Source organism: Arachis ipaensis, chromosome B2 (genome assembly GCF_059453495.1).
Source record: "Arachis ipaensis isolate K30076 ecotype BB chromosome B2, ASM5945349v1, whole genome shotgun sequence".
Taxonomy (NCBI): Eukaryota; Viridiplantae; Streptophyta; class Magnoliopsida; order Fabales; family Fabaceae; genus Arachis; species Arachis ipaensis.
In genome coordinates, this window is record NC_142437.1 from 12,459,935 (window position 1) to 12,484,390 (window position 24,456).

At 37.2% G+C, this 24,456-nt stretch overlaps 4 protein-coding genes across 4 annotated transcripts; 2 read left to right on the plus strand and 2 right to left on the minus strand.

The window, feature by feature from the left end:
- The first annotated feature begins 63 nt into the window (after positions 1-63).
- LOC107628192 (uncharacterized) lies at positions 64-9,443 on the plus strand. The gene is made up of 4 exons (XM_088504746.1): positions 64-380; positions 8,288-8,563; positions 8,676-9,165; positions 9,237-9,443. Exons 1-3 carry the CDS (start codon positions 194-196, stop codon positions 8,957-8,959), a joined length of 747 nt encoding a protein of 248 aa, XP_088360872.1. The 5' UTR covers positions 64-193; the 3' UTR covers positions 8,960-9,165; positions 9,237-9,443.
- A 741-nt stretch (positions 9,444-10,184) lies between these two features.
- On the plus strand, positions 10,185-12,798 carry LOC107628190 (uncharacterized). Its single transcript, XM_088504747.1, has 9 exons — positions 10,185-10,309; positions 10,858-10,923; positions 11,008-11,103; positions 11,227-11,292; positions 11,377-11,860; positions 11,948-12,033; positions 12,160-12,286; positions 12,378-12,512; positions 12,649-12,798. The coding sequence occupies exons 1-9, from the start codon at positions 10,185-10,187 to the stop codon at positions 12,796-12,798; spliced, it is 1,335 nt and encodes a 444-aa protein (XP_088360873.1).
- An 844-nt stretch (positions 12,799-13,642) lies between these two features.
- Positions 13,643-15,385, minus strand: LOC148573055 (protein FAR-RED IMPAIRED RESPONSE 1-like; the record flags this gene model as incomplete). Its single annotated transcript, XM_088504749.1, has 3 exons — positions 13,643-13,759; positions 13,845-14,779; positions 14,869-15,385. Coding segments are annotated over 3 exons (1,569 nt in total), but the record flags the coding sequence as incomplete, so codon positions are not given.
- A 5,568-nt stretch (positions 15,386-20,953) lies between these two features.
- On the minus strand, positions 20,954-23,799 carry LOC107626865 (uncharacterized). The gene is made up of 3 exons (XM_088505650.1): positions 23,354-23,799; positions 21,858-22,609; positions 20,954-21,774 (listed from the first exon to the last, which is right to left on the minus strand). The coding sequence occupies exons 1-3, from the start codon at positions 23,797-23,799 to the stop codon at positions 20,954-20,956; spliced, it is 2,019 nt and encodes a 672-aa protein (XP_088361776.1).
- Between the last annotated feature and the right edge of the window lie 657 nt (positions 23,800-24,456).

The following is a 24,456-nucleotide window of genomic DNA, read 5'->3' on the forward strand; positions in this document are numbered from 1 at the left end:
TTGGCTCCATTATATCTATAAATAGAAAGTTACTTCTTCCACTAATACGGAGAAACAAATAAAAAAATATGGGCCTGCTACACATACAAGTTTATAAGCTTACAAGTTGGCCCAACCCAAATAGAACTCACGCGCATGAAGAGAGATAACATGGCGCGTCAAAATTACGCGCTCAACACTCGAACGGTTACGTATGACAGACTCTTCCACTTCTTCCACTTCTTCCACTTCTCAAAGTGCTTTGAAAACAAGGAAACCCTCCCATTTTCGAGCGAAAATCAAAGTTCAAAATATACAAATCGTTGTTCGAAACCTCCATCAAAACACCATCAAACTTTCCGTGAAGAATCTGAAGAGAAAACAAAGCAACAATACTCAACGTAAGTTCATTAAGATTCCTGTATATTTTACTTTTCGTCTACGTCGTTCTTCTAGGGTTTACTATTATTCTTGCTTCTTTGTTACAATGTTCTAAGTTCTACGTCGTTATTCTAAGTTCTACGTCGTTCTACGTTGTTGTTCTAAGTTCTCCTGCTATTGTTGTTGATTTTTGGGGTTTATTCCGTAGATTGGAGGGTGTATACTGCTTAACCTTGTAATGTGGCTTGATATTGAAGCATGGTTGAGTGATATCTAACTAATATCTATATGCATGCATCTGAATAATATCTATGGGTGTATCTCACTGTTATCAATGGGTGTATGACGTCGGGATTTTTGCCAATAAAGAATGTCATAAAAACAGTCGCGTTGTAGATGTAGTCTCTAAACCGACAGAAATCCCTTCGTACAAACGTTTTGGTTGTCACAAGTAACAAACCCCTAAATAAATTGATAACCGAGTATTTAAACCTCGGGTCGTCTTCTCAAGGAATTGCAGGGAGGTATGTTCTTATTATTGGCTATGAAAAAGGTAAAATTGGGGTTTTGGAAGTAAGGTGCGAATATATTATATGATAAGTAAAATAAAATAAAATAATAGCTGTAAAATAAACCTTTGGTAAGGTATAAGAACTGGAGGTCCTTTCCTAGTTATCCTTATCAATTGTGATGAGGATTGGATTTTTCTCCCACTTTGTTAACCTCTAACTATGAAGGTAAGTTAAGTGGATGAATTCCAATTTTCAATCAACAATGAGTTTGATAACTCTAGAGTCACCAATTATTTAACCAAAGCCAAAAGGGAAAAAACTAAATCTACTAGAATAACAATATCCTCAGATTGGGAATAATAAAAAGGGACAATCATAAACTAAAATACCTCAAATATCATTAAATAAAAATGTCATCAACAGCCAATTGGGCAACATCAATCAAACATAATAAAAGCTTCAGAGTAATCAAAATATAAAAGAGAGATTTAAATAGAAAATAGGAATATTGAACCTGGATCGAAAGTCACTTTAGAAAGCTAAGAGAAGTCCTAAATCCTAGTTTCTAAAAATCCTAATTTCTAATCCTAATCCTAATCCTAAGAGAGAGAGGAGAGAACCTCTCTCAAAACTAAATATAAATCATGAGAAGTGAATTATGAGAGCATGATAATGAATGGACGCATTCCTCCACTTTATAGCCTTTAATCTGTGTTTTCTGGGCCGCAAACTGGGTCAGAAACAGTCCAGAATTCGCTGGTTTCGAATCTGGCCACGCTGGATTTTTCGTCATTGCGACGCGGCCGCATGGATCACGCGGTCGCGTCACCTAGCGTCAGGGCCACTATGGCAAATTATATATCAAATCGAAGCCCCGGACGTTAGCTTTCCAACGCAACTGGAACCGCGTCGTTTGGACCTCTGTAGCTAAAGTTATAGCCGTTTGAGTGCGAAGAGGTCAGGCTGGACAGCTTAGCAGTTTCTCCAACTTCTTGTATTCCTTCCACTTTTGCATGCTTCCTTTCCATCCTCTGAGCCATTCCTGCCTTGTAATCTCTGAAAACACTTAACACACATATCAAGGCATCTAATGGTAAAAAAGAAGAATTAATATTAATAAAATTAAGGTCAAAGAAGCATGTTTTCAATCAAAGCACATAATTAGGAAGGCAAATACAAAATCATGCAAATAGTATAAATAAGTGGGTGAAGAGTTGATAAAATCCACTCAATTAATTATAAGATAAACCGTAAAATATGGGTTTATCAACCTCCCCACACTTAAACAATAGCATGTCCTCATGCTAAGCTCAAGAGAAACTATAAAGATGAAGAGGAATGATAAGAATGTATGAAATGCAACCTATAAATGCAACTACATGCTAAAATATTTCTACCTACTTGGTTAAAAATAAATAAGTTCCTTAAGACAAAAATAATTCAAATTCCACTAATTCAAATCATATAAAATAAAGACAAGTAAACTTGTAAGAAGATAGCTCATGAAAGCAGGGAACATAGAATTAAGCACCGAACCCTCACAGGAAGTGTATATGCACTCTAATCTCTCAAGTGTATAGAGTTAATCACTCTACTCTTCTCTAATCATACTTTCTAAACCTTGTTCTTCATCTAACCAATCAACAATTATTTAGCATACCAATGCAAACATCATGAGGTCTTTTGTTAAGGTTGTAATGGGGCCAAGGTAAAGGTAAGGGTATATATAAGGCTAAGTAAGCTAGTAAAGTAAATCCTTGATTAGTCCAAGATCTCACCTAACACATACATACTTTGTAAAATTTAAAATGCTTTACCTAGCTACCCAAATTTTCCCACTTTTTGTATTACATGCTCATGTATCAAACTTATTTTGTTGAATTTTGTCCCATGTGCATTGATTCTTTTTATTTTGCATTTTGGGGTAATATTATTTTTCTTCATCTTTTTTTTTTGTATCCCCTTATTTAATTACTTAATATTTTTTTTTCAATGCACATGGTAATTTAATTATTTTGATTTCACATGAGCATGCTTCCCAAATTTTCAAATAACTTATTCAATTTAATTCCCTACTTTTTTCATATCATCCCATGTTCCCATAAAATTCCCCACACTTAAATTATACACAATATCTATCTTAAGCTAACCAAGGATTCAACTTGGGATTTTTATTTTGTTTTTCTGCTTAAGGCTAGTAATATGGTTATAAAACAAGAGGGGATTTAAAAGCTCAAGGGGGCTAACAAGGATGATGTAAAAGGTAGGTTAATTTTGGAATAAGTTAGCTAGAATCAAACAATGGCCTCAATCATATGCAAACATGTAAATACATTAAATATTGGACATATAGAATGGAACAAAGCAAAGATTGCAATCATAGAGAAGTGAACACACAAGAATAAAAATTTATGGTTAAATAATGTAACCATGTAATTAAGCTCAAATCTCACAGGTTGTGTGTTCTTTGGCTCAAACCATGTTCCAATTACAACTTCAAACAAATTTTTAACATAAAAATTTTCAATTTAAATTAGTGAAAATTTTCAAAAATAGGGTCTTAAAAGAAATTTATTATTTTAACCAAGCAGTGCACAAAAATTAAATAAACATGCAATCAAACATGCAAATGCAACAATGAACAAATAAAAATAAGAGTATTGGTGTTGAAAAGAAGGTAACTAACCCCTGGAAGTCGGTATCGACCTCCCCACACTTAAAGATTGCACCGTCCTCGGTGCATGCTAAGATGTGCAAGTGGACGGGTGGTTTCAACTGATGCTTTTCTCTATAGATTGTGCAGATTGACTTGCCTGTCTCCCCATGTAAACGTCTTCCGGTTCTCTTCCTGGTGGCCATCCTGAAAGAAAAAGGGAAGAAGAGTAACCCAGAAATAAAGATAGGAAAATAAATACAGTATGGGTGGGTTAATGCCAAATAATAAGGGTCTCAATCACATGGTAGCTACAACATGCAAGTGAGAAGATAATAGAAGTCATGGCATACCAGTGGTGCAAAAATTGCAACAATGGGGAAGAGGGTGTGGGTAATGCAAAATAGTGTAAGTACATATCAATGCAAAAGGAATATCAGTATTATAAAAATTAGCATTGATTTATGAATAATAATACCCAATTATAATAAAACAAGTCATGAAGCACCAAGATAATACCAGAAAAGATATAACAGTTGAATAAGAACATGTGACACCAATGGTAAATTAATAAATTTAGAAAAGAAAAGAAAAATATGCACAAAATTGAAATGCAATGAATGAAATATTCAAATAAAATAAAATAAAAGATAAGAAGAATGAGAAGGGAAAGAAGGGAAGAGGAAGTAAATAAGAAAGGAAAAGAAAAATTAGGATTTGGAGGAGAGAAAGATAAGATATGTGGCAATTTTAGGGTGAGCTGTGCGGCGCATGCGACGCGGCCGCGTGGGGCACGCGTTCGCGTGGGTGCGCGTCAGGTAAGACGACGCGATCGCGTCAGTCACGCGGTCGCGTGACCCGTGTTGCACTGCTGGCGCGAGTACAGCCTCGCTCCAGCACAACTCTCTGTTCGATTCAATTTAATTGCCAAAATTGGGGGACGCGATCGCGAGAGTGTGCGTCAGAAAATAATTGACGCGGCCGCGTGACAAGGATTGTGTTTCCAGCACCACTCTCGCACAATATGGCATTGTGCACCCTTTTACGTCGAAAATGCAGGGCACGCGGCCGCGTGGGGCACGCGGTCGCGTGGGAGGCCATACTTCCCATTCGACGCGGACGCGTCAGCGACGCGGTCGCGTGGGTCGATATGTGCCATTAGCACGCCTCCAGCCACGCTCCAGCGTGACTCTCTGTTCACTTTTATTTTTCTTTTCTCTCCAAGCGACGCGGACGCGTCGCTGATGCGATCGCGTCGCGTAGCGAATTTTTTTTTTTAATAACTGAAAAATGCAGAATGCAGAATGCAATGCTTAATGTGAATGAGATGCAAAATTCCAGGTTCAATATAATAAATAAAATAAAACTTGTAAACAAACAAAACTAAATAAAGAGAAACGATCATACCATGGTGGGTTGTCTCCCACCTAGCACTTTTAGTTAAAGTCCTTAAGTTGGACATTTGGTGAGCTTCCTGTTATGGTGGCTTGTGCTTATACTGATCCAGGAATCCCCACCAATGTTTGTACTTCCAATAGCCTCCGGGATCCCAAACAAGGCGCAGAAAGCCTTCAAGCAAGTTAAAGCAAGTGACAAGGCCCCAAGAGTGGTGATTGGTAGAATGCATTCCGGGGTCCCAGACCTTACCTTTGCACCCGTCTTTTGGTTGAGCAATATTGTTCCCTCCGGGTGGCAAGCAATCTGAATTCTCACTAAAGGCGCCAAACAACTTCCTAGACCCATTCAGTTGAGCTCTATACCAACTTTTACGTTTAAGCTTAAAGCTTCCAACCATGATGAACCTTGCAGGACAATTCTTACCACTGACCATCTTCCTTTTACTCTTAATGCCACAAAGAGCTCTAAGTTGACCATCTGTCTCCAGTAGCCCATATTCAAGTGGGATTAGAAAGCTATGGGATATGAATTTTACCCACTTGAATGTTGTGAAGGATGATGGCGACTTAGGGGGAGGTATCTTTAATGAAATTGCAAGCTCCACTCCCTTGTGCTCTTCTCTAATAATTACCACCTCTTTGCAAGCTTCTTTAATTTCAACCTCTTCCTCTTGGTAGCTCTCTTTCAATTCAATCTCCTTTTCATTGCTTTCCAAGGGCATGGGAGGTTGTGCTTCTTCTTCTTGAATCTCCATCTCTTGATCAACCTCTTCCAAGTCTTCAACTATGATATGCTTTGGAGGTTGTACACCCTCCTCAGCATCAATTTCAACCGTCTTAGAAGGAGGCTCTATGTCTTGACTTTCCCATGGAGGTTCTATATCTCCTAAGTCTTCAACCACTTCTTCTTCTTCAATAATTTCGGCTTCCTCTACTTGTTCCAGTACAAAGTCATGCTCCGTACTGTTCACTGGAGTTTCTAGTATCTCCTTCATACTACGTTCTTCATTAGATTGTCCACATGAAGCCATGGGGGTTCCTTGAGTGTCCGAACGTCGGGAGGCTAATTGACTCATTAGGAGTTGCCCCAATTGATGAAGGGTTGCCTGACATCGATCCACTGTTTCCTTGAGACGATCCTTTGTCTCTTGATGCACTCGGTTTTCATAAGTAGGATCATAATGCTCTTGGATTGATGGATATGGAGATGGTGAATATTGAAGTGGTGGTTTTTGTGAGTAATTGGGTTGGAATTGGGGTGGTTCTATATATGGTTCATATGGCTCATAAGGTGGTTGGTATGGCGGTTGAGGGTTATGGTCATATGGAGGTGAATGGCGGAAAGGGGCTTGTGAGTGTGGTGGGTTGAGCTTGTGTTGAAAGGATGATCTCTGAGCTAGGGTGGGGCTTGTTCGTAGTTACAAGGTTGTCCACCATATCTATCAGCTTGGGATGCATTGTAGCCTGGTCTTTGTCCATGATATCTAGGATGGTGTTGTTGCCTAAAGGGTTGATTAGATCCTCTTGGCTCCATCCATCCTTGATTGGTCTGACCTTGATGCATATTCCTGCTGTGGTTTCTATTTCCTTCAACAAAGTTAGAACCAAACTCAAAGTGAGAGGGGTGAGAATTCATAGTAGTTATCAGAAATAAAGGGGAAAAAGGAGAAACAAATAAACAGGTAAAAGAAAAATATTTTTTTTTAGAAAAATATTTACAATAACCAATAATAAGGCACACGTTTGCAATTCCCCGGCAACGGCGCCATTTTGACGTCGGGATTTTTGCCAGTAAAGAATGTCATAAAAACAGTTGCGTTGTAGATATAGTCTCTAAACCGACAGAAATCCCTTCGTACAAACATTTTGGTTGTCACAAGTAACAAACCCCTAAATAAATTGATAACCGAGTATTTAAACCTCGGGTCGTCTTCTCAAGGAATTGCAGGGAGGTATGTTCTTATTATTGGCTATGAAAAAGGTAAAATTGGGGTTTTGGAAGTAAGGTGCGAATATATTATATGATAAGTAAAATAAAATAAAATAATAGCTGTAAAATAAACCTTTGGTAAGGTATAAGAACTGGAGGTCCTTTCCTAGTTATCCTTATCAATTGTGATGAGGATTGGATTTTTCTCCCACTTTGTTAACCTCTAACTATGAAGGTAAGTTAAGTGGATGAATTCCAATTTTCAATCAACAATGAGTTTGATAACTCTAGAGTCACCAATTATTTAACCAAAGCCAAAAGGGGAAAAACTAAATCTACTAGAATAACAATATCCTCAGATTGGGAATAATAAAAAGGGACAATCATAAACTAAAATATCTCAAATATCATTAAATAAAAATGTCATCAACAGCCAATTGGGCAACATCAATCAAACATAATAAAAGCTTCAGAGTAATCAAAATATAAAAGAGAGATTTAAATAGAAAATAGGAATATTGAACCTGGATCAAAAGTCACTCTAGAAAGCTAAGAGAAGTCCTAAATCCTAGTTTCTAAAAATCCTAATTTCTAATCCTAATCCTAATCCTAAGAGAGAGAGGAGAGAACCTCTCTCAAAACTAAATCTAAATCATGAGAAGTGAATTATGAGAGCATGATAATGAATGAACGCATTCCTCCACTTTATAGCCTTTAATCTGTATTTTCTGGGTCGCAAACTGGGTCAGAAACAGTCCAAAATTTGCTGGTTTCGAATCTGGCCACGCTGGATTTTTCGTCATTGCGACGCGACCGCATGGATCACGCGGTCGCGTCACCTAGCGTCAGGGTCACTATGACATATTATATATCAAATCGAAGCCCCGGACGTTAGCTTTCCAACGCAACTAAAACCGCATCGTTTGGACCTCTATAGCTAAAGTTATAGCCATTTGAGTGCGAAGAGGTCAGGCTGGACAGCTTAGCAGTTTCTCCAACTTCTTGTATTCCTTCCACTTTTGCATGCTTCCTTTCCATCCTCTGAGCCATTCCTGCCTTGTAATCTCTGAAAACACTTAACACACATATCAAAACATCTAATGGTAAAAAAGGAGAATTAATATTAATAAAATTAAGGTCAAAGAAGCATGTTTTCAATCAAAGCACATAATTAGGAAGGCAAATACAAAACCATGCAAATAGTATGAATAAGTGGGTGAAGAGTTGATAAAATCCACTCAATTAAGCACAAGATAAACCGTAAAATATGGGTTTATCAGTGTATCTTGCTGATATCTTTGGGTGTATCTGACTCATATATTTGGGTGTATCTTACTGTTATCAATGGGTGTATCTTATTGTTATTAATGGGTGTATCTGACTCATATATATGGGTGTATTTTACTGATATCTTTGGGTGTATTTTTCGTTTCAGAGAAAATGGCAGCAGGAAACCAAACAAAAGACCTTAAGTGTGCCACACATCTCCTAAGTGATAAGTTCAGAAACATGACTAAGGAGAAGAAGGCGATTGTGAGGGATCTCGGATTTGGTGGGTTGATGCACATCCCACCACTAAGGGTGGATTACCAACTCTTAAGGGAGCTGGCAAACAACTTCAAACTTGGGAAGAACAGACTGAAGACAGGATATGGTTCTTTCCAAATAACCCCAAAAAAAATAGGTCATGCGCTTGGCATCAATGCAACAGGCAAATAGCTTAAAATTATAGGTGTATATTAAGTTGTTGCTTGGGTGAATTTAAGTTGATGCTTGGGTGTATTTGAACCGAATTGGATACTTTGTTGTCTTCCTTTTTGTAGGAGATCTATTTCCTGAGAAAGTTGAGTATAAGAAACTTTCTGATAATGACAAAATAATTTATAGAAGATTCCAGGGTAAGACCCTCAAAAGTCTTACCGATGAAATGATGGATATCGGCGTTGGCAACGAAGAGGAACGCCTGATGTTCAAGAGGATATTCATCCTCTACATACAGATGGCGTTCCTTTTGCCAACGACGATAAACAAAATATCGCCCGTGCACCTGGTCCCAATTTTAAGATGGACAGCATATCAGAGAGAAATTGGGGGGGGCATGTTTTGACCTTCATGGTAAAGGGCATCACAGACTACCAGGAGAAGAAGAAGAAGGCAATTAATGGCTGCCTCTTCGCCCTGATGATAATCTACTTTCATCTTTCAAAAAATAAAGGCAAGAACAGGGCTGAAAGACCACCAAAGCCCTGGATTGCCAACTGGACTAAGGAGCAGTTGGTGGAAAGAATGACTGCAGAAAGAGAGGAAATTTTGGTAAGTAAACATAATAAGTTGGTGTATTTTATTTACCTGAATGCTGCTAACTAAAATATCTCATGTTTCAGGGGATTGTGAAGATGGTAGAGACAAGAGAAAAAATGAAAAAAAAAAGAAAAAAAAGAAAAAAAAACAAGAAATCAAAAAAACAAAAAAAAGGAAGGCGAGTCCAACATCGTCTTCGGAGACAGAAACTACTGACAGTGCACTTCTACCTCTGAGTCTGAGGCTCAAGAAAACTCAGAGGATTCAGGAAGAAAACACCCCAGCAAAAAGGGGAAAAAGTAAGTACCATACTTGGGTGTAATTTCTTTTTCGAGTTGGGTGTATTTTGTTTGATCACGTTGGGTGTATGTAGTTTATTAAGCAGGGTGTGTTTCGTTTGCTGCATTGGGTGTATATTGTATATTCAATTGGGTGTATCTCGTGAATTCATTTGGGTGTATTATTAGTGTGTTCTAAATGATGATTGTTTGCCTTCCAGAATGGACTCCAGAAAAAGAAAGCAGAGGCAAGAGGAGTCAGATTCTGATTCAGAATCTGAATCTGAACCAAGTGATGAGTAATGTCCTGAAATTATTACTCCTTTCTTTTGGCTTCATTATAAAGATTTCATGTATTAACTGAAGTGTCTATTATTAACTTATAGGAGCGAAGAATCATCACCTGCGGAGAAGGAGAAGAAAAAGAAAAAAACAAAAACAACACCAAAAAAGTAAGCAATTCTTTGGATAATATTCTGTGATAAAATTAATTTTTTATTTCTGATTGGTACTCTTTTTTTTCCACCCAGAACACACAAAAAAAAAAGAAAAAAGTTGTTGTGGAGGATTCACCTCCTGAAGAAGATCAATACTTTGACGGGTACAGTACCTCGTAAGCTATATTACGGTCTATCATCGTAATTATTTTTGTTAACATCTTATTTTATGAATGTAGTGAGAGATATGAAATATCAAGTGACGAACTCGATGAATGGCTAAGGGAAAACGTTGATAAATCTGCTGCAGAGGGGTATGTCTTGCTGGGCTGTGTATTTGAGATTTTGGTGTCTTTTGTTTGCTAATAATTGTATCTTGTTTCGCAGGGAGAATCAAGCTGACCTGCGATCGACAGAAGGTCGCTATGTGTCCTCTGAAACGTAAGAAGCTTTATTATTTAATGAAATCTTGTTATCATGATTTGGATGTATTTTATGGAACCATTTGGGTGTATTTTGTGGATCAATTTGGGTGTATGTTGTTTACTAAGTTGGGATATTTCGTTTGTTTTGTTGGGTATATATTGTCCATTCGGTTGGTTGTATCTTGTGCATTCATTTGGGTGTATTTTATACCTGTATCTTATTTTGTCTGAATAACATGAAATCTATTTAGACTACCGGCTGTGAACTTGGGAAGTGATGATCCTTCCTCTCAAGGATGCACAGAACAGAGTAGTGTAAACCAGCCGTCACAGAGCATGTAATTTCTTTTTCAAATAACCGTTACTTTTGTTCTTCTATTACCTTCTACTTCTAATTTTGTATATATTTTTTTTAGAAAAAAAAGCCCTTTATTATTTTATTCAAGAAAAAAAGGCAGCAAAAAAAAGTAAAAACTGCAAGTATGTAAGTTCTCAAAAAACAAAGCCTGTCTTCTTTTTGAATTGTTCGGGTGTATTTTTTGACCTTCTTTGGATGTATTTTAGGTTGAATCCGACTGATTCGAATATGATGGTTGTGAGGGAACAAACACCGTCGGAAGCGCTTGCAGTGTGAGTTTTCCCAAGAATATTTCAACCTTATAACCTTATTATTTTCAAATACATTGTTAACCTTTCATTTTTCTTCTTGTTTAGAGTCCTGATCCAAGTTTTTGTGCCGGCATCCCAAACAACCACTGAGACAGATTTCGAACCAACCCCTATGCTACGGATTGAAGGGACTACAGAAACGTAAGAAATAGTATTGGGTATATATTTGTTTAGGGTTTGGGTGTATATTTGCTAACAGTTTTGGTGTATATTGTTCCTGATCAATTTTTTTTACGCCATGATTAATTTTGTGTAACTGTGCAGCACTCCTAAACCCCCCAAACAACTTCAAGAAACCACACCCACACTTCCCCCAGCTCCAACTAAAATGTAAGTTCATCAGACTAAAATCAATCTTTGCTTATCATCCGTATATTCTTATTCTTACTCTTATTCTTATACATCATGACGCAGTCATCCAGCCGCAGAAGACGCTGCTACCCTGTTGATGATGGCACGGACAGCAACCTATGTTCCTAAAACAGATCCAGGGATGCCATCATTCAGCCTTGGATTGACTGATTCAAGCCAGGAGGGGGCGTCAACGCAGGAGACAGAAAGGGAAAAATCTCCAGAAACTGCAAGTATGCTAGAACAATTAGACAATTTGGTCCAAAAATTAGCAAGCAATGCGGCGAAGGGAAAAGACGAAAGTCCACAAATTCAGAGGGAGACTGGGGGAGAAAGTTCTGCAAAGTTTGAAACTCCTGGGGGAATAAATCAAATTCCAGATGATATGAAACAAAAGTGCTACATCTGGGGGACGAGACTGAAGGAAGACGCAGATGGAAATACTAACGAGTATGAGGAGATGTGCACTCTGATTGGCCAAGGAGAATACATTTTGATGAGAATGCACCTTGCATCCCTCCAGGCAAAAAGTGATATAGAATCTCAGGTAATATTAGACTAATATTAATGTTTTTACACCAAAGTCAACTGCAATGTTTATTAATGTAAAATTGATTTCGGCATATATTTCTAGATTGTATCTGTCATCTGCCTCATCCTAAACCAGAAAAATGAAAAGAGGTTTCAAGAACAAATATACTGTCTCCCCCCGATATTGTGGTAAGTGTTACTTCTACGAACCTTGAGTGTATTTTCTCTATTAATTTGGGTGTATTTTCTAGGTTCGATTAGGTGTAAGTCGTGTATTTTCAGTATTTCATTTCTTGTTTCGCAATTCTTGCAGAGCATGGCACTTTCGGATCACCCAAAGGGGGAATTCATATCACCGAAAACGAAAAAGGAATTCAGGGTAGAAGTCTACCCGAGTTTCATTCCCTTCATAGATAGAAAAAAATTAACTTCACATCCATATGTAAGTTTTCGTTTGCTAAATTTGTTAGTACGCTTATTTACTTATATGCCAAATAAAATAACACACTGTTGAAAATGTGACAATCCTTCAGATTTTTGCTCCTGTTTGCCACTCGGGGCATTGGTGGTTATGGCTGATAAATACAACAAAGCGGAAATGTCAAATATTTGACCCACTACACAAAAAAGCTCCAAGCGATGAGAGAAAGGACATTGATAAATTCACTGTAAGTTGCCTCTGTCTTCTTTACTTTAATAGATAGGTCTATTTCGTTAGTTGTGTTGGGTGTATATTGTCCATTCAGTTGGGTGTATCTTGTCCATTCATTCGGGTGTATTTTCTGATTTGTTTTGGTATTTAAGGGATATGTATTTTCAAGATTGATAACATATGCCGGCGGAGAACCTCTGCAGAAAGGGGAGAACGAGAAGAAAATTAAAGCATCATATGTTAAAATATCAGGCCAAAAAACAAGGTATAAATTTGTGACTCTGAACATTAAACTTTCCTAAATGAGGTTTGTAATTTATTTTCTTCGTTTTCAGCTATGACTGCGCTATCTACGTTATGAAGTGGCTTGAGTTAATTGAGCCGGAAAACATCAAAAAGGGGAAGTATGAATGGGATAATTGGCCACAGGTAACTGTCTTTAGAACTATATAACTCTGTATTACTTTACTGAATTAATATTGCTGTTTAAACAGAATATACTTTTTAATTGTAGGATGAGGTGGACCACTATAGAGTGGAGTATGCTTCCCGGATACTATTCAGTGAGATGAATAAACAGAGAGATCGGGCAATTAGAGAGAGTAGTGCTATAAGGCTGTCGAAGCCATCCTCTGTATTATTGAGTCCGTTTTGTTAGATTAATTCTGCTGATATAGAAACTGGTTAATCCAACTGCTGGGTAGTATGTAAATTGAACAAATGATGTAAATATTTGCCATTTATCAACAACTTCTATTCCATGTATATTTTTTCCCATAGTTAAACTATCTGTGCTGGTAAACTGTCTGTGATGTATTCAAAAACTGTATTACAGGTGGTAAAATATGAAGCAAAAAATCAAGGCATATATAAACGCAAATTATAAAATGTTACACCCAACGCAAGTCTAATAATACACCCAAGATTGCATAAAATATACACCCAACTGTCTGTGCTGTATTCAAAATGTATGAATTACATGTACTAAAATATAAAGAAAAACATCAAATGAAATATACACCCATAACCTGCGAATTTTTACAGCTTTTGTTCTATATGTATCTATATATGTGTCTATATGTAAATTGTGAATTAACAAAAATACACCCAAAAGAAACAGTGCTTTTACACCCATATTCTATAAAACTATACACCCAAAGAGTTATCCCCTGCTGCTGGTACCCTGAACTGATAATTCATAACGTGTCCTTGATATTGGCTGGAATTTGAATGCGCCGCTGATGCAGCATCAAACAGGTTTATCTGAATATAACACTCACACATTAGCTAAACTATTAACGAGAAAAATAAACTCAATCGCCACAAATTTAAAGAACATTACTTTTACCTCGCTTAAAACTTTCGTCTTCTTCTTCTTTGTGGCATTTGCAATCTGTTTCTCCAGCTTTGAACCTAGCCTGTTTTCTGGACGTCCTCTTGTTCGAATCCTTGGCGAGCTTTGAAGCTCGTTAACGGATTCCAAGTTGGCGTTTTCGTGGGATAAAGAAGATGTCCCCTTCCTTTTGGCTTTTAATGCTTCCATCTCGGCCATGACGTTATCGTACGCACGGTGCAGAATTGCAGTCAGCTCCTCCGATTCGGAGGCAAATTCGCAAATATTTTGCGAACGAAAAACCAATTGGTCGAACCTCTTGCTTCTTGGCTCCATTAGTGGCTCGTCGTGGCTGCTCTTGATGTGTGTGTGTCGCCTCTTTACCTTCTTGCTCCATCGTTCCAGTATATATCTAGGGGACACTTGGCTTACTTGTTCGAAGCTTAACACACTTAGTGCGTGACGGCACAGTATCCCTCTCGACTCGAATAATAAGCACTGGCATTTTACCTCGGCTGCAACTGAGTCGTAGGTAACCGCGAACTTGTTGAATATTGAGCTGGAAACTTGTTCTCCGACTTCGTATATTGAATAGCCTAGAGCGGAATTCTTTAATCTGGTGATACAATTCGCCTTTCTTCTGAATTGCGCTTGGACTTTCCTAAACTTTGCATGAGTGTACGCATCTTGAAACTGAGCTTCAATGGAGGATTTGGTTGCACACGGTATGACCGTATGAAAATCTGCAGCATCTGATTCTCTCTCTGCTTGCTCCCTGCTTCCGAGGCAATTATCGTATTGTTTGACGAACTGAATAAGCGAGCTATTCCGGGTGATGTACTTGTTAAAAAATGAATGCATGCTCTCGCTCCTTTGTGTGCTTCTCATCCCTGCCCAGAAGTGGTGATCCAGATAGATAGGAACCCATATGTGACGGTCTTCGTACAGATCTGCATAATACACCCAAACACAGACTGTAAAATACACCCGAGAGAACATACAATTTACACCTCTGCTGCAGATTTTAAAAACACATTACCTGAAAGCCACTTGTTGTCCGCAAGACCAAAATTCAGCAGAAAATCGTTCCAATTCCTATCGAATGAGTCTTTGCTATGAGAGTTCCAAACAACATGGCTCATTTCTTGTTCGATATCGGCATGTCCCTTGTACCCGTTTAATTTGCTTGGAATCTTCTTCATGATGTGCCAAATACACCAGCGGTGAACTGTTGTTGGCATACAGGCCTCTAAAGCCCTTTTCATTGACGCGCACTGATCGGTGAGAAACCCTTTCGGAGCGTTTCCTCCCATGCAACGAAGCCAGCATTGAAATAACCATTTGAATGATTCAATTTCTTCGTTCTTCATCAAAGAGCATCCGAGAAGTGTTGACTGACCGTGGTGATTCACCCCGACAAAAGAACCACAGACCAAATTATACCTGAAACAAATTACCATGGTCCAGAATGCAAAATAATTAGGTACACCGCAACAAATGCTTCGAATACACCCAATGAAAGAGCCAATATACACCTCTGCTGCGGATTCGTAAAAATAAATTAATTTAGCATCATAAACAGGGACAGTTTGTTATCTGTTTGTATTGTAGGTGGTGTCGAATGAAATGACGTCTCCGAAATACTCAAAGGCGGCTCTGCTTCTTGCATCGGCCCAAAAAGCCAGCTTAATCAATTGATCCTCCTCGAGTTCGAGCTCAAAAAAGAAATTCGGATTCTTCTCTTTCATTCTTAAGAAATATTTCCCGAATTCCTTTGCATCTTCTTGTTCGGAAACATTCCGCACTTCCCTGGTAATGTAATTCCTCACATCTTTTTCGATAAAATTTAACTCGCGGTGACCCCCGGCAGCCGCAACAAATGATTGGTAGGTTTTGCTTGGTCTGATACCGGCCTCCTCGTTATTCTCTATCGTACGACGAATGGACATGCTTAGTTTCCTGTGCTGTTTGAGCATCTCTGCTTTGCTTGGACAGCAGGGGTGTGAATGATCCAGCACAACCTTTGAAATGATCCAAGCACCGACATCCTTCAATGTGTGTATATAAATTCTTGCAGGACAGTTTAAACCGGCTGTCGGATTGGTCTTCTCGGTCGGAGATATTTTAGATTTCCATTTTCCCTCTCTGCTACATGTAATCAGTTGATTCTTAATCTCGTTTCCCTTCCTATTTGTGCACCGAACTCTTGTAGAGAAACCTGTAGCCTTGGCGTAGTTCCTGTAAAATTTTCCAGCATCTTCAAGGGTGGTAAAGGTCATTCTGACCTTCGGAACAAGCTCGTCATCAACAACCGAGAGAGGCTGCACAATACACCGTGTCAGAACTGTGAATACACCCATAGATATGATTCAAATACACCCAATAATGTCTAATATGATACACCCGAACCGCAACAACTCAACTACAGAATGACCTTTAAAGCCATAAACTGTAAATACACAGGCTGCAGAATACACCATGTCAAAAACTAAAAACACACCCAATCATGTCTGATATAATACACCTGAATAACAACAACTCAATTAAAATAACAAAAAACCAGTAAAGTGTAGATACACCCACACTTCTAGCTAAAATACACCCAAAGAAGAATTGATCTACACCCGAGCGTCTGCTATAAATTCCAGGTAATTAATCACAACTAATACATTGAATCGACAGATTCATGTTAACGTGTTACTTTCACAGTCAATGTTCAGCAATTTTTCAACTACACAATGCTATACAAATTACTGAAAGAAAATTCATACTAATCCTATGTAAATCAAACCTCAGGAACTTCGTTAGTTTCAAATTCATAATCCACTTTGCCTGGATTCAGCTGACAATCTGAGGTTGAATGATCCATTATCTTCAAAACGAGTTCAAACTTTGATTTCAGAAAATAACAAATCAAAATAGAAAACGAAGCTCGAGTTGCAGAGAGAGAAAAAGGTAACGTAAACGAAGAACATACCAGTGAGAAAAGGAGAGGAAAAGAACGATGGAGAAGAAGGAGGGAAGACGCGCGAGAAGAAGAACAACCAAATCTCAAAATAACAAAAACAAAGAAGGAAACAAATATTTTAAATTTGGTAGTTAGATATACGCGGGATGTTATATAGCACGTGTAATCAACGTACGTGGAGCAGTGCGTATTTTGATTTTATTGTTTAATGAACTTGTAAAGCATACAAACCATATGCAGAGCTTTTCCGAAAAAAATATCACTTAAACTTTAAGCTAAGTCTTTTGTACTGTTGTACACCATCATTCTTTTACTATTTTATTATTATTTGTCAGAATACTTTGACTATAATATCAGTGTTCTTGTTATGATATTTTTTTTCTCTTTCCACTTGGATTCTAATTTAGTAATTTTTTTATTTCTTGAAAAAAATGCACAGTACAATTATATGTTTTACTTTTTAAAATATTTTCTTAAAAATAGCAGATTTTCTTAATATTTTAACAATGGTTTATCATCAACTTAATATTTTCTTAGTATTTTTTTTAATAAAAGTGCATTGGTTGTCAATTTCCTTCGTATATTATTTTTTTAATATATAATTGCTTTAGATAATTATATATAGATTGAATACTTATACCTATAAATAAGACAAATTATAAATTTTGTTAAGATTATTGCTGCAATAACTTGATAATATGTACATAGATAATGTATTAACAAATAGTAATAGTTGCTAACATTAAAGTTTTTCTTGTAATACCAGAAAATTAAGCATTACAATCCTATAATGGCGAAAGGAATACTATTTTTTTTTCTGTTTGTCTTTCTAGTACTAATGCAAGTAGGTATAACCCTTTTTTTAGTCTTTTATTTTTTTTCCTCTAATTTTTTTATTGTTCTTGTGTTTTTTTTTTAAATTAATAAGTTTTAGTTGTTATACAAATCCACTCAAATTATGAAATATATAATAATTTTGAAAATTAATGAAGCATAATATCTTACTTTTTAGTTAAATATAAATAAAAATATCTTTAATTATATCCACTCACATCATGTAAAAAATTCAAATGATTTCATGCGTAATTATTCTTACTTAGATATTCATATAAATATATTATGTGTATATAAAAGTAGAAATTATTTATAAGCTATTTCATATAATTTCAGTAGTAGCTGTACATATTGTATGTACAAAATAGCTTGATTATATTACATAAATGTTGGCTTTAGCATCAACATGTTTTGGAAAAGCATAATTTTTTTGTCTGGCTATGTCTTTGGGGGGCTCTTTCTATTGCTGTATTTCGCTTTAGGAGGAACATTTCGCACACGAATAGCTGTCCACAACGTTTCTCAGGTCAGGAATCGGTTTTACATTGTATTCGAGATTGTCCAAAAGTCCAACTAGTTTGGCAAGCTTTAGGAATCTCTGATTAATCAGTGGATTTGATGAGTTGGTTCTTACATAATAGCAAACAGCGTCCCTTTAGATTCTTTTCTGGTCTCTGATGGATTTGACATTCGAGGAATAACGAGATCTTTCATCCTCACGAGCATTGGACCACAGACATGGTGATTGGTATGGCTTTGTCATTGAAAAAAGAGTTTCGAAATATTTTTGAGTTTCAACGACTGTCTATCCCCTCCACCATTAGTGGCTCTTGGATTCTCCCTGGGTACCTTTAAAATTAATTATGATGCTAACTATCCTGGCAATGGTGCTCGAGTTGGTTTTGCTTGTGTTAGCAAAGATTGGAAGGGAATGTGGCAACGAGGCTGTCTAGGAACAATTAAGAGTCGTAGCATTTTGCAAGGAGAGTTGCTTGCTATTTGGAGAGACTTTCTTTTAGCATGGGACTTGGGACAAAGAGATATTATATGTGAGACAGACTGTATAGAGGCTTTTACTATTCTCTGGTTGATCTTGAGAGATGCAAATACAGTAGCAGACATCATAACAAATACTGCAACGAGGATCCTTTCTTCCCAAGTGAAACTTCCATTGCCTTGGAAAGAATTTGAGAATAGTATTCAACGAGACTGCCGAAACTTAAATAATTTTTTGTTTATTTTTTCTTTCTTAGTTGTTGTTTATTTTCTTTTAAGTCACCAAAAAAACATTTTCGTTAAGCTACGTAAGGTAACACTTCCAAAAAACTTTTGTGGTATGAATTACCTTGAAATTGGTATATGCACAACTATAAATTTAAATTCATATATTAATTAAAAAATGAAAAATTAGAATCAATTTTAATTTTATTTTTATTAACTTTTATCTTTTTTTTTTTTTTTTACATAATAATCACCGTTAATAGAAAGTGCATTTGACGGGTTTTGAATGGTGTCCTTTGTAATAAACTTAACCAGGTACAATTGGCTGCATGAGACTTTTAGCAAATAAAATAAAAATCAATAAAATAAAATAAAATAATGTCTAAACTTTTTATTTCTCTCCATTCATAGCCTCATTCTCAAGATTGCAAGAATCGATTCTGTTAATAAACTGGTAAAATTATTAATTTAATAATTTATTAGTTCGACTGAAATTTAATTAAAATTTAACCGACTTAATTAAATATTAAATAAAATTATTAAAAAATTTATATATAATTTTAAATATATAAATTTAATAATTTTTAATTTAATAAAATTTAAAATTTCATAATTTCACATCATAAATGATCTATAATTAGAGACATTAATAAATAAATTTTCAATTAATTAGAGACACAACTTCACTTTTTTATTTTCAATATTGGGGAAAATCTGGTGTATTATAACGTTATGGGGTTGTATGGTGCTTCACCAAACTGTGACGACTGGGATGAAGAAATCGGACGGACCGATTTCACCACGGAAATTGGACGGTCCGATTTAGGGGCTGGGAAGGAACACAAATCGGACGGTCTGATTTGTGCCCCCAACCAGGTGTCACGCATGCAAGTGTGGTCCGGCACCCATTGTATGTAAAGTTTCGTGAATGAACCCCTCCCTCATTCTTTCACTTTCAGCAACCCTCTCTTCCTCATCAATCCCTCTCTAACCCCACAGCCATGGCCCTCCATTTAAGACGTTGAGAAAAAAAAAATTACACCACTTTGTAACAATGCCTAGAAGAAAAAGAAGATTAAGAGATGTTAATCGTTCGGAGCTTCACATTGCAAATTATCTTGATCATCCTAATTATGTAAGTTTTTATTTTAAAAAATTTTATTTTAAGTAAAATAATAATTATTATTAAGTTAGAGATTAGTAAATTATTATGATGATAATGTTAGAAATTAGTGTAGTAGTAGTAATAGTAGTAGTGTCTGAGTACTTTAATATGATTAGTTAAATTTTAGGAATTAGTAATGTTAGAGTATAATAATGCAGAGATTATAGATTAGTGTAATAAGATTATTTAGAAAAAAAAGATTATGATACATTATAATAAAATAATAAATTAATTATTGTTGTTAGCAAGTGAATGATAATAATAATGCTGTTATTAAAAATAGAGAGATAATAAATAAAATAATGAATATTAATGATTAGTTGGTTATTTATTATTTTACTTGATTAGTTGGTTATTGAATGTTTTTACAGGTACAAGCACTAGCGATAAAGGAAAAGGATACAACCTTAGAACTGATCCCCCTCGTCGGAGCGCTAGTCGGTATATCCCATCCGCTTTTAAAAAGGTTGCGAAGAAATGCAAGAAATTAGTCAAAGATGTAAGATGGGCGATGAGAAAATGATGTTGGACCTACTTATGTACCAGTTGTTGGAGTTATTTATTTAGAATGTATTTGACTTATTTATGAATCATGTGTTGGACTTATTTACTTATAATATATTTGACTTGTTTATGTATCATGTGTTGGACTTAGATACTTAGAATGTATTTGACTTATTTATGTATTATGTGTCGGGCTTAATTATTTAGAATGTAATTGACTTATTTATGGAAATGGTTGAGAACAGGTTTGAGAAATATTTGGTTCGGACCCGAATAGGGTAGCGAAGTCCGAGAAATAGAGGAAATGCTGTCGAAATTTTATAGAATTATAAGTTTCGTTCGAAGTAAATTTTTAAAAAGTCATACAATAACGTAGTACAATAATGTCATATATAAAAGTCATACAATATATAAAAAGTTCAAATTCATGCACTAATTCGCACCCGGATTATTTTCACCACCACCTTGACGACATCTACTACGGTTGTGGCCCTCGGCCCCGCATTGCTTACATCTCCTAGGACGACGCAACATTCGAGTGTCCATCTCATTCAAGAAACGAGTCATCCTTGGCCGACCTTTGGATACCCGTCTAAGGAATGGATTACCAACGAATCGAGGTCCATGATAAACAGGCCATGTTGTTGGATTCCCAAGTGGCTTAAATCTAGCCCTGTATACTCGTCGAACCTGGTCCATCTTGTAAACATCATGTACATACAGTTGCCAATCCAGACGTTGGTTTGCACAACAAACAAACACATGTCGACACGGAAGCCGGTCAACTTGGAACTCACCACAGTCACACCTTTGTTGACGGAGATCCACTGCATACTCCACACCACTAGGACACTCACGCACTTCGAATACCTCATTTTGTCGGTCAAAGCAACTAACTTGAATGTTACCAGCTGCCCGCTGATTTGCTTGCAGTTTGGAGGTTACAAACTCAGAGAACACATGTCCTGCATTAATTCTAGCCTCAGCCTCGGCTCTTTTCCGGGTGAACAATTCATTAAGCTTGTAAAACGTTGCCTTCACAAGTGCAGTGACTGGAAGATTGCGAGCCCCTTTCAGTACGGAGTTGATGCATTCCACAAGATTGGTTGTCATATGACCCCATCGATATCCCCCATCAAATGCTAAAGCATACTGCTCACGCGGTATGCGATCCAACCAGTTGGTATAAGCCTCACCCCGCTCACGCAAACGCTGATAACGCGTCTCGTACTCGCGAATTGTTCGCGAGTAACCTGTCAATTAAAACGTGACCCACCATAAAAAACCTCATCATAATAACTAAGTTAAGGAGTCAATGTAATCGTGAGTATCATACCTATGTTGACGATAAGCTTCTGCAAATACGGAGCCTTGAATTTTCTTAGAAAGTTGGACTCTATATGTCTGATGCAGAACATATGGAATGCTCTGGGAGGAGACCAAGCTCCGTCACTACGATCAACAGCAGACCTAATGGAATCGTGCCGATCGGAAATAAGGCCCACATCGTCACGTCTCACAACATGCTGTCGCAAGTTACTCAGGAAAAAGTGCCAGGCATCAGATGTCTCTCCCTCAACTATCGCAAATGCAATCGGCACGATATTGTTGTTGCCATCCTGTGATACTGCAACCAACAAACAACCCTTGTATTTTCCATACAAATGAGTTCCGTCTACCTGCACTATTGGCTTGCAATGTCTGAAGGCTCTAATACAAGGGTAATAACTCCAGAAGACTCGGTGAAGTACACGAATATTAGGAACCAAGTCATCTCCCTGATACGCAGGCATTGTTTGGAAATGAACAACTGCGGATGGCTCCTTGTGACACATAGCCTCAAACCATATCGGCAAGGCTTCGTACGAAGCTTCCCATCCTCCGAAAATTGACTCCACTGCCTTTTGCTTTGCCAACCATGCTTTGCGATAACTAATGGTGTAGTTAAACTTTGATTGTACTTCCGCAATAACTGATTTCACCCTAATAGACGGGTCAACTTCTACCAATGGCTTTATTGCTTCTGCAACTGTGTTGGAATCCAGCTTCGAATGATCTTGAGAAATGGTGGCCCTAGTACAGGTGTGACTACCATTGTACCTCCTTATCTCCCAACAGAACTTTCTGGACATCTTGCTCACTCTGATCAGCCAATCACATCCTGCATCATACTGGGTGCATTTAGCATAAAATGTCGTGGGTTCTGACTCATGCACCCGATAATCTACACCTCTGCGGATTGTATAATCTTTCATCGCCTTAATTACTGCCTCCCTAGAACTGAATTCCATTCCCACAGTAAATTCACCATCCGGCAGAAGGGGAAGCTCTGCTGCAATCACATCACAAATATTACAGTTGTCAGCAATAATAATCTAATAAATAAATGTCCTGTCCGGTCCAAATGAACTGATCGGTCCAAATGAACAGGTCCATACAAACGAATCGGTTGGTCCGAACGAACTGGTCGGTCCGAATGAACCGGTCGGTCTAAATGAACCGACTTGGGCAAATGAACCGGTCGGTCCGAATGAACCGGTCGATCCAAATAAACCGGCCGGTCCGAATGAACCGGTCGGTCCGAATGAACCGACTTGGGCAAATGAACCGGTCGTAACAATTTCTCCTAAACTAATAACCCATGTGCAAATCATACTTTTAGAAATCTTAATTTAAATTAATGGCGCACCTGCATTTACATATTGAGGAAACTCCGGTGCATGCATGGCCTCCAAATCCAACGACCGCATGAAACTCGGCTCCACAAACGGCTCCTGATTTGCTAGTGCATTTGCCACATCCTCCACATCTGCCACCATAGCATCGTCAGCTTGATCTTCGTCTACACCCGGATCAACGACCACGTAGTTACTTTCGAACTCTTCTTCACTATCACTGTTGTAATCCTGCAATTCAATATCTCGGTCTGCTGCAGATTGCTCGAACTCGATATACAGTTCGATAAACGATATTCGCGACCGACTTCCGAGATACACTGAAAACATTTCTTGCATACTCGCTTCGTCTGTCACGTATTTCGTTTGAAATTGCACGAACCCACCAAATACAGATATGGGATATCTGTACAGAATACACGATACAATCCTTGTTGTTTGAGAATCTATCTTCTCACAAATGATACCTTTTAATTCTTCAAATGACAGTGTAAATGGAATAATAATATCTAATAGATTTTGACACACAAATTTCACTCCTTCTGATGTTTGTAATAAAATTTGACCATCATAATACACTTTTAATCTTACTCTATCATCCATGATAATAGAGAAGAATAGATCTACAGAAGAAGAAGAAAAAGAGATCTAAAGAGAAAAATGTTGAGAGTTGGTGAAGAAGAAGAATGAAATGGGTTGAGTAGGTAAATCTATATATATATATATATATATATATATATATATATATATATGACACTCAAATCGGACCGTCCGACCGCATGCATGAGCATTCGATATTTTTGGAACAAAGAAATCGGACGGTCCGATTACAAAACAGCCCGCCAAAAGTTTTTTGAACCTAGAAATCGGTGGGTCCGATTTTGGTTCTTATTTGAATTCTTCCTTAAATCGTACCGTCCGATTTCAATGCACCAAGCTTCACTTCACACAAATCGGAAGGTCCGATTTGTGTCCCCTAACCCCATGTAAGAAATCGGACCGTCCAATTTCAATCTGTCAGCTAAACGCCGTCACACTCTTGTTAAACACCTATAAACTCCATAACCCAGCGTAACACCAATCTAACCTTCATATTCAAATAAATTAGCCACACAATCACAAATAATAATCATCATGGTGAACAAAATTTACGAGAATTATTAACAAAATTAACTCAAGCAAATAAAATTAACTCAACAAACAAAATCCAACTAATCAACTAACAAAATTAACTCGGCAAATAAAATTCAATTTCTCAGC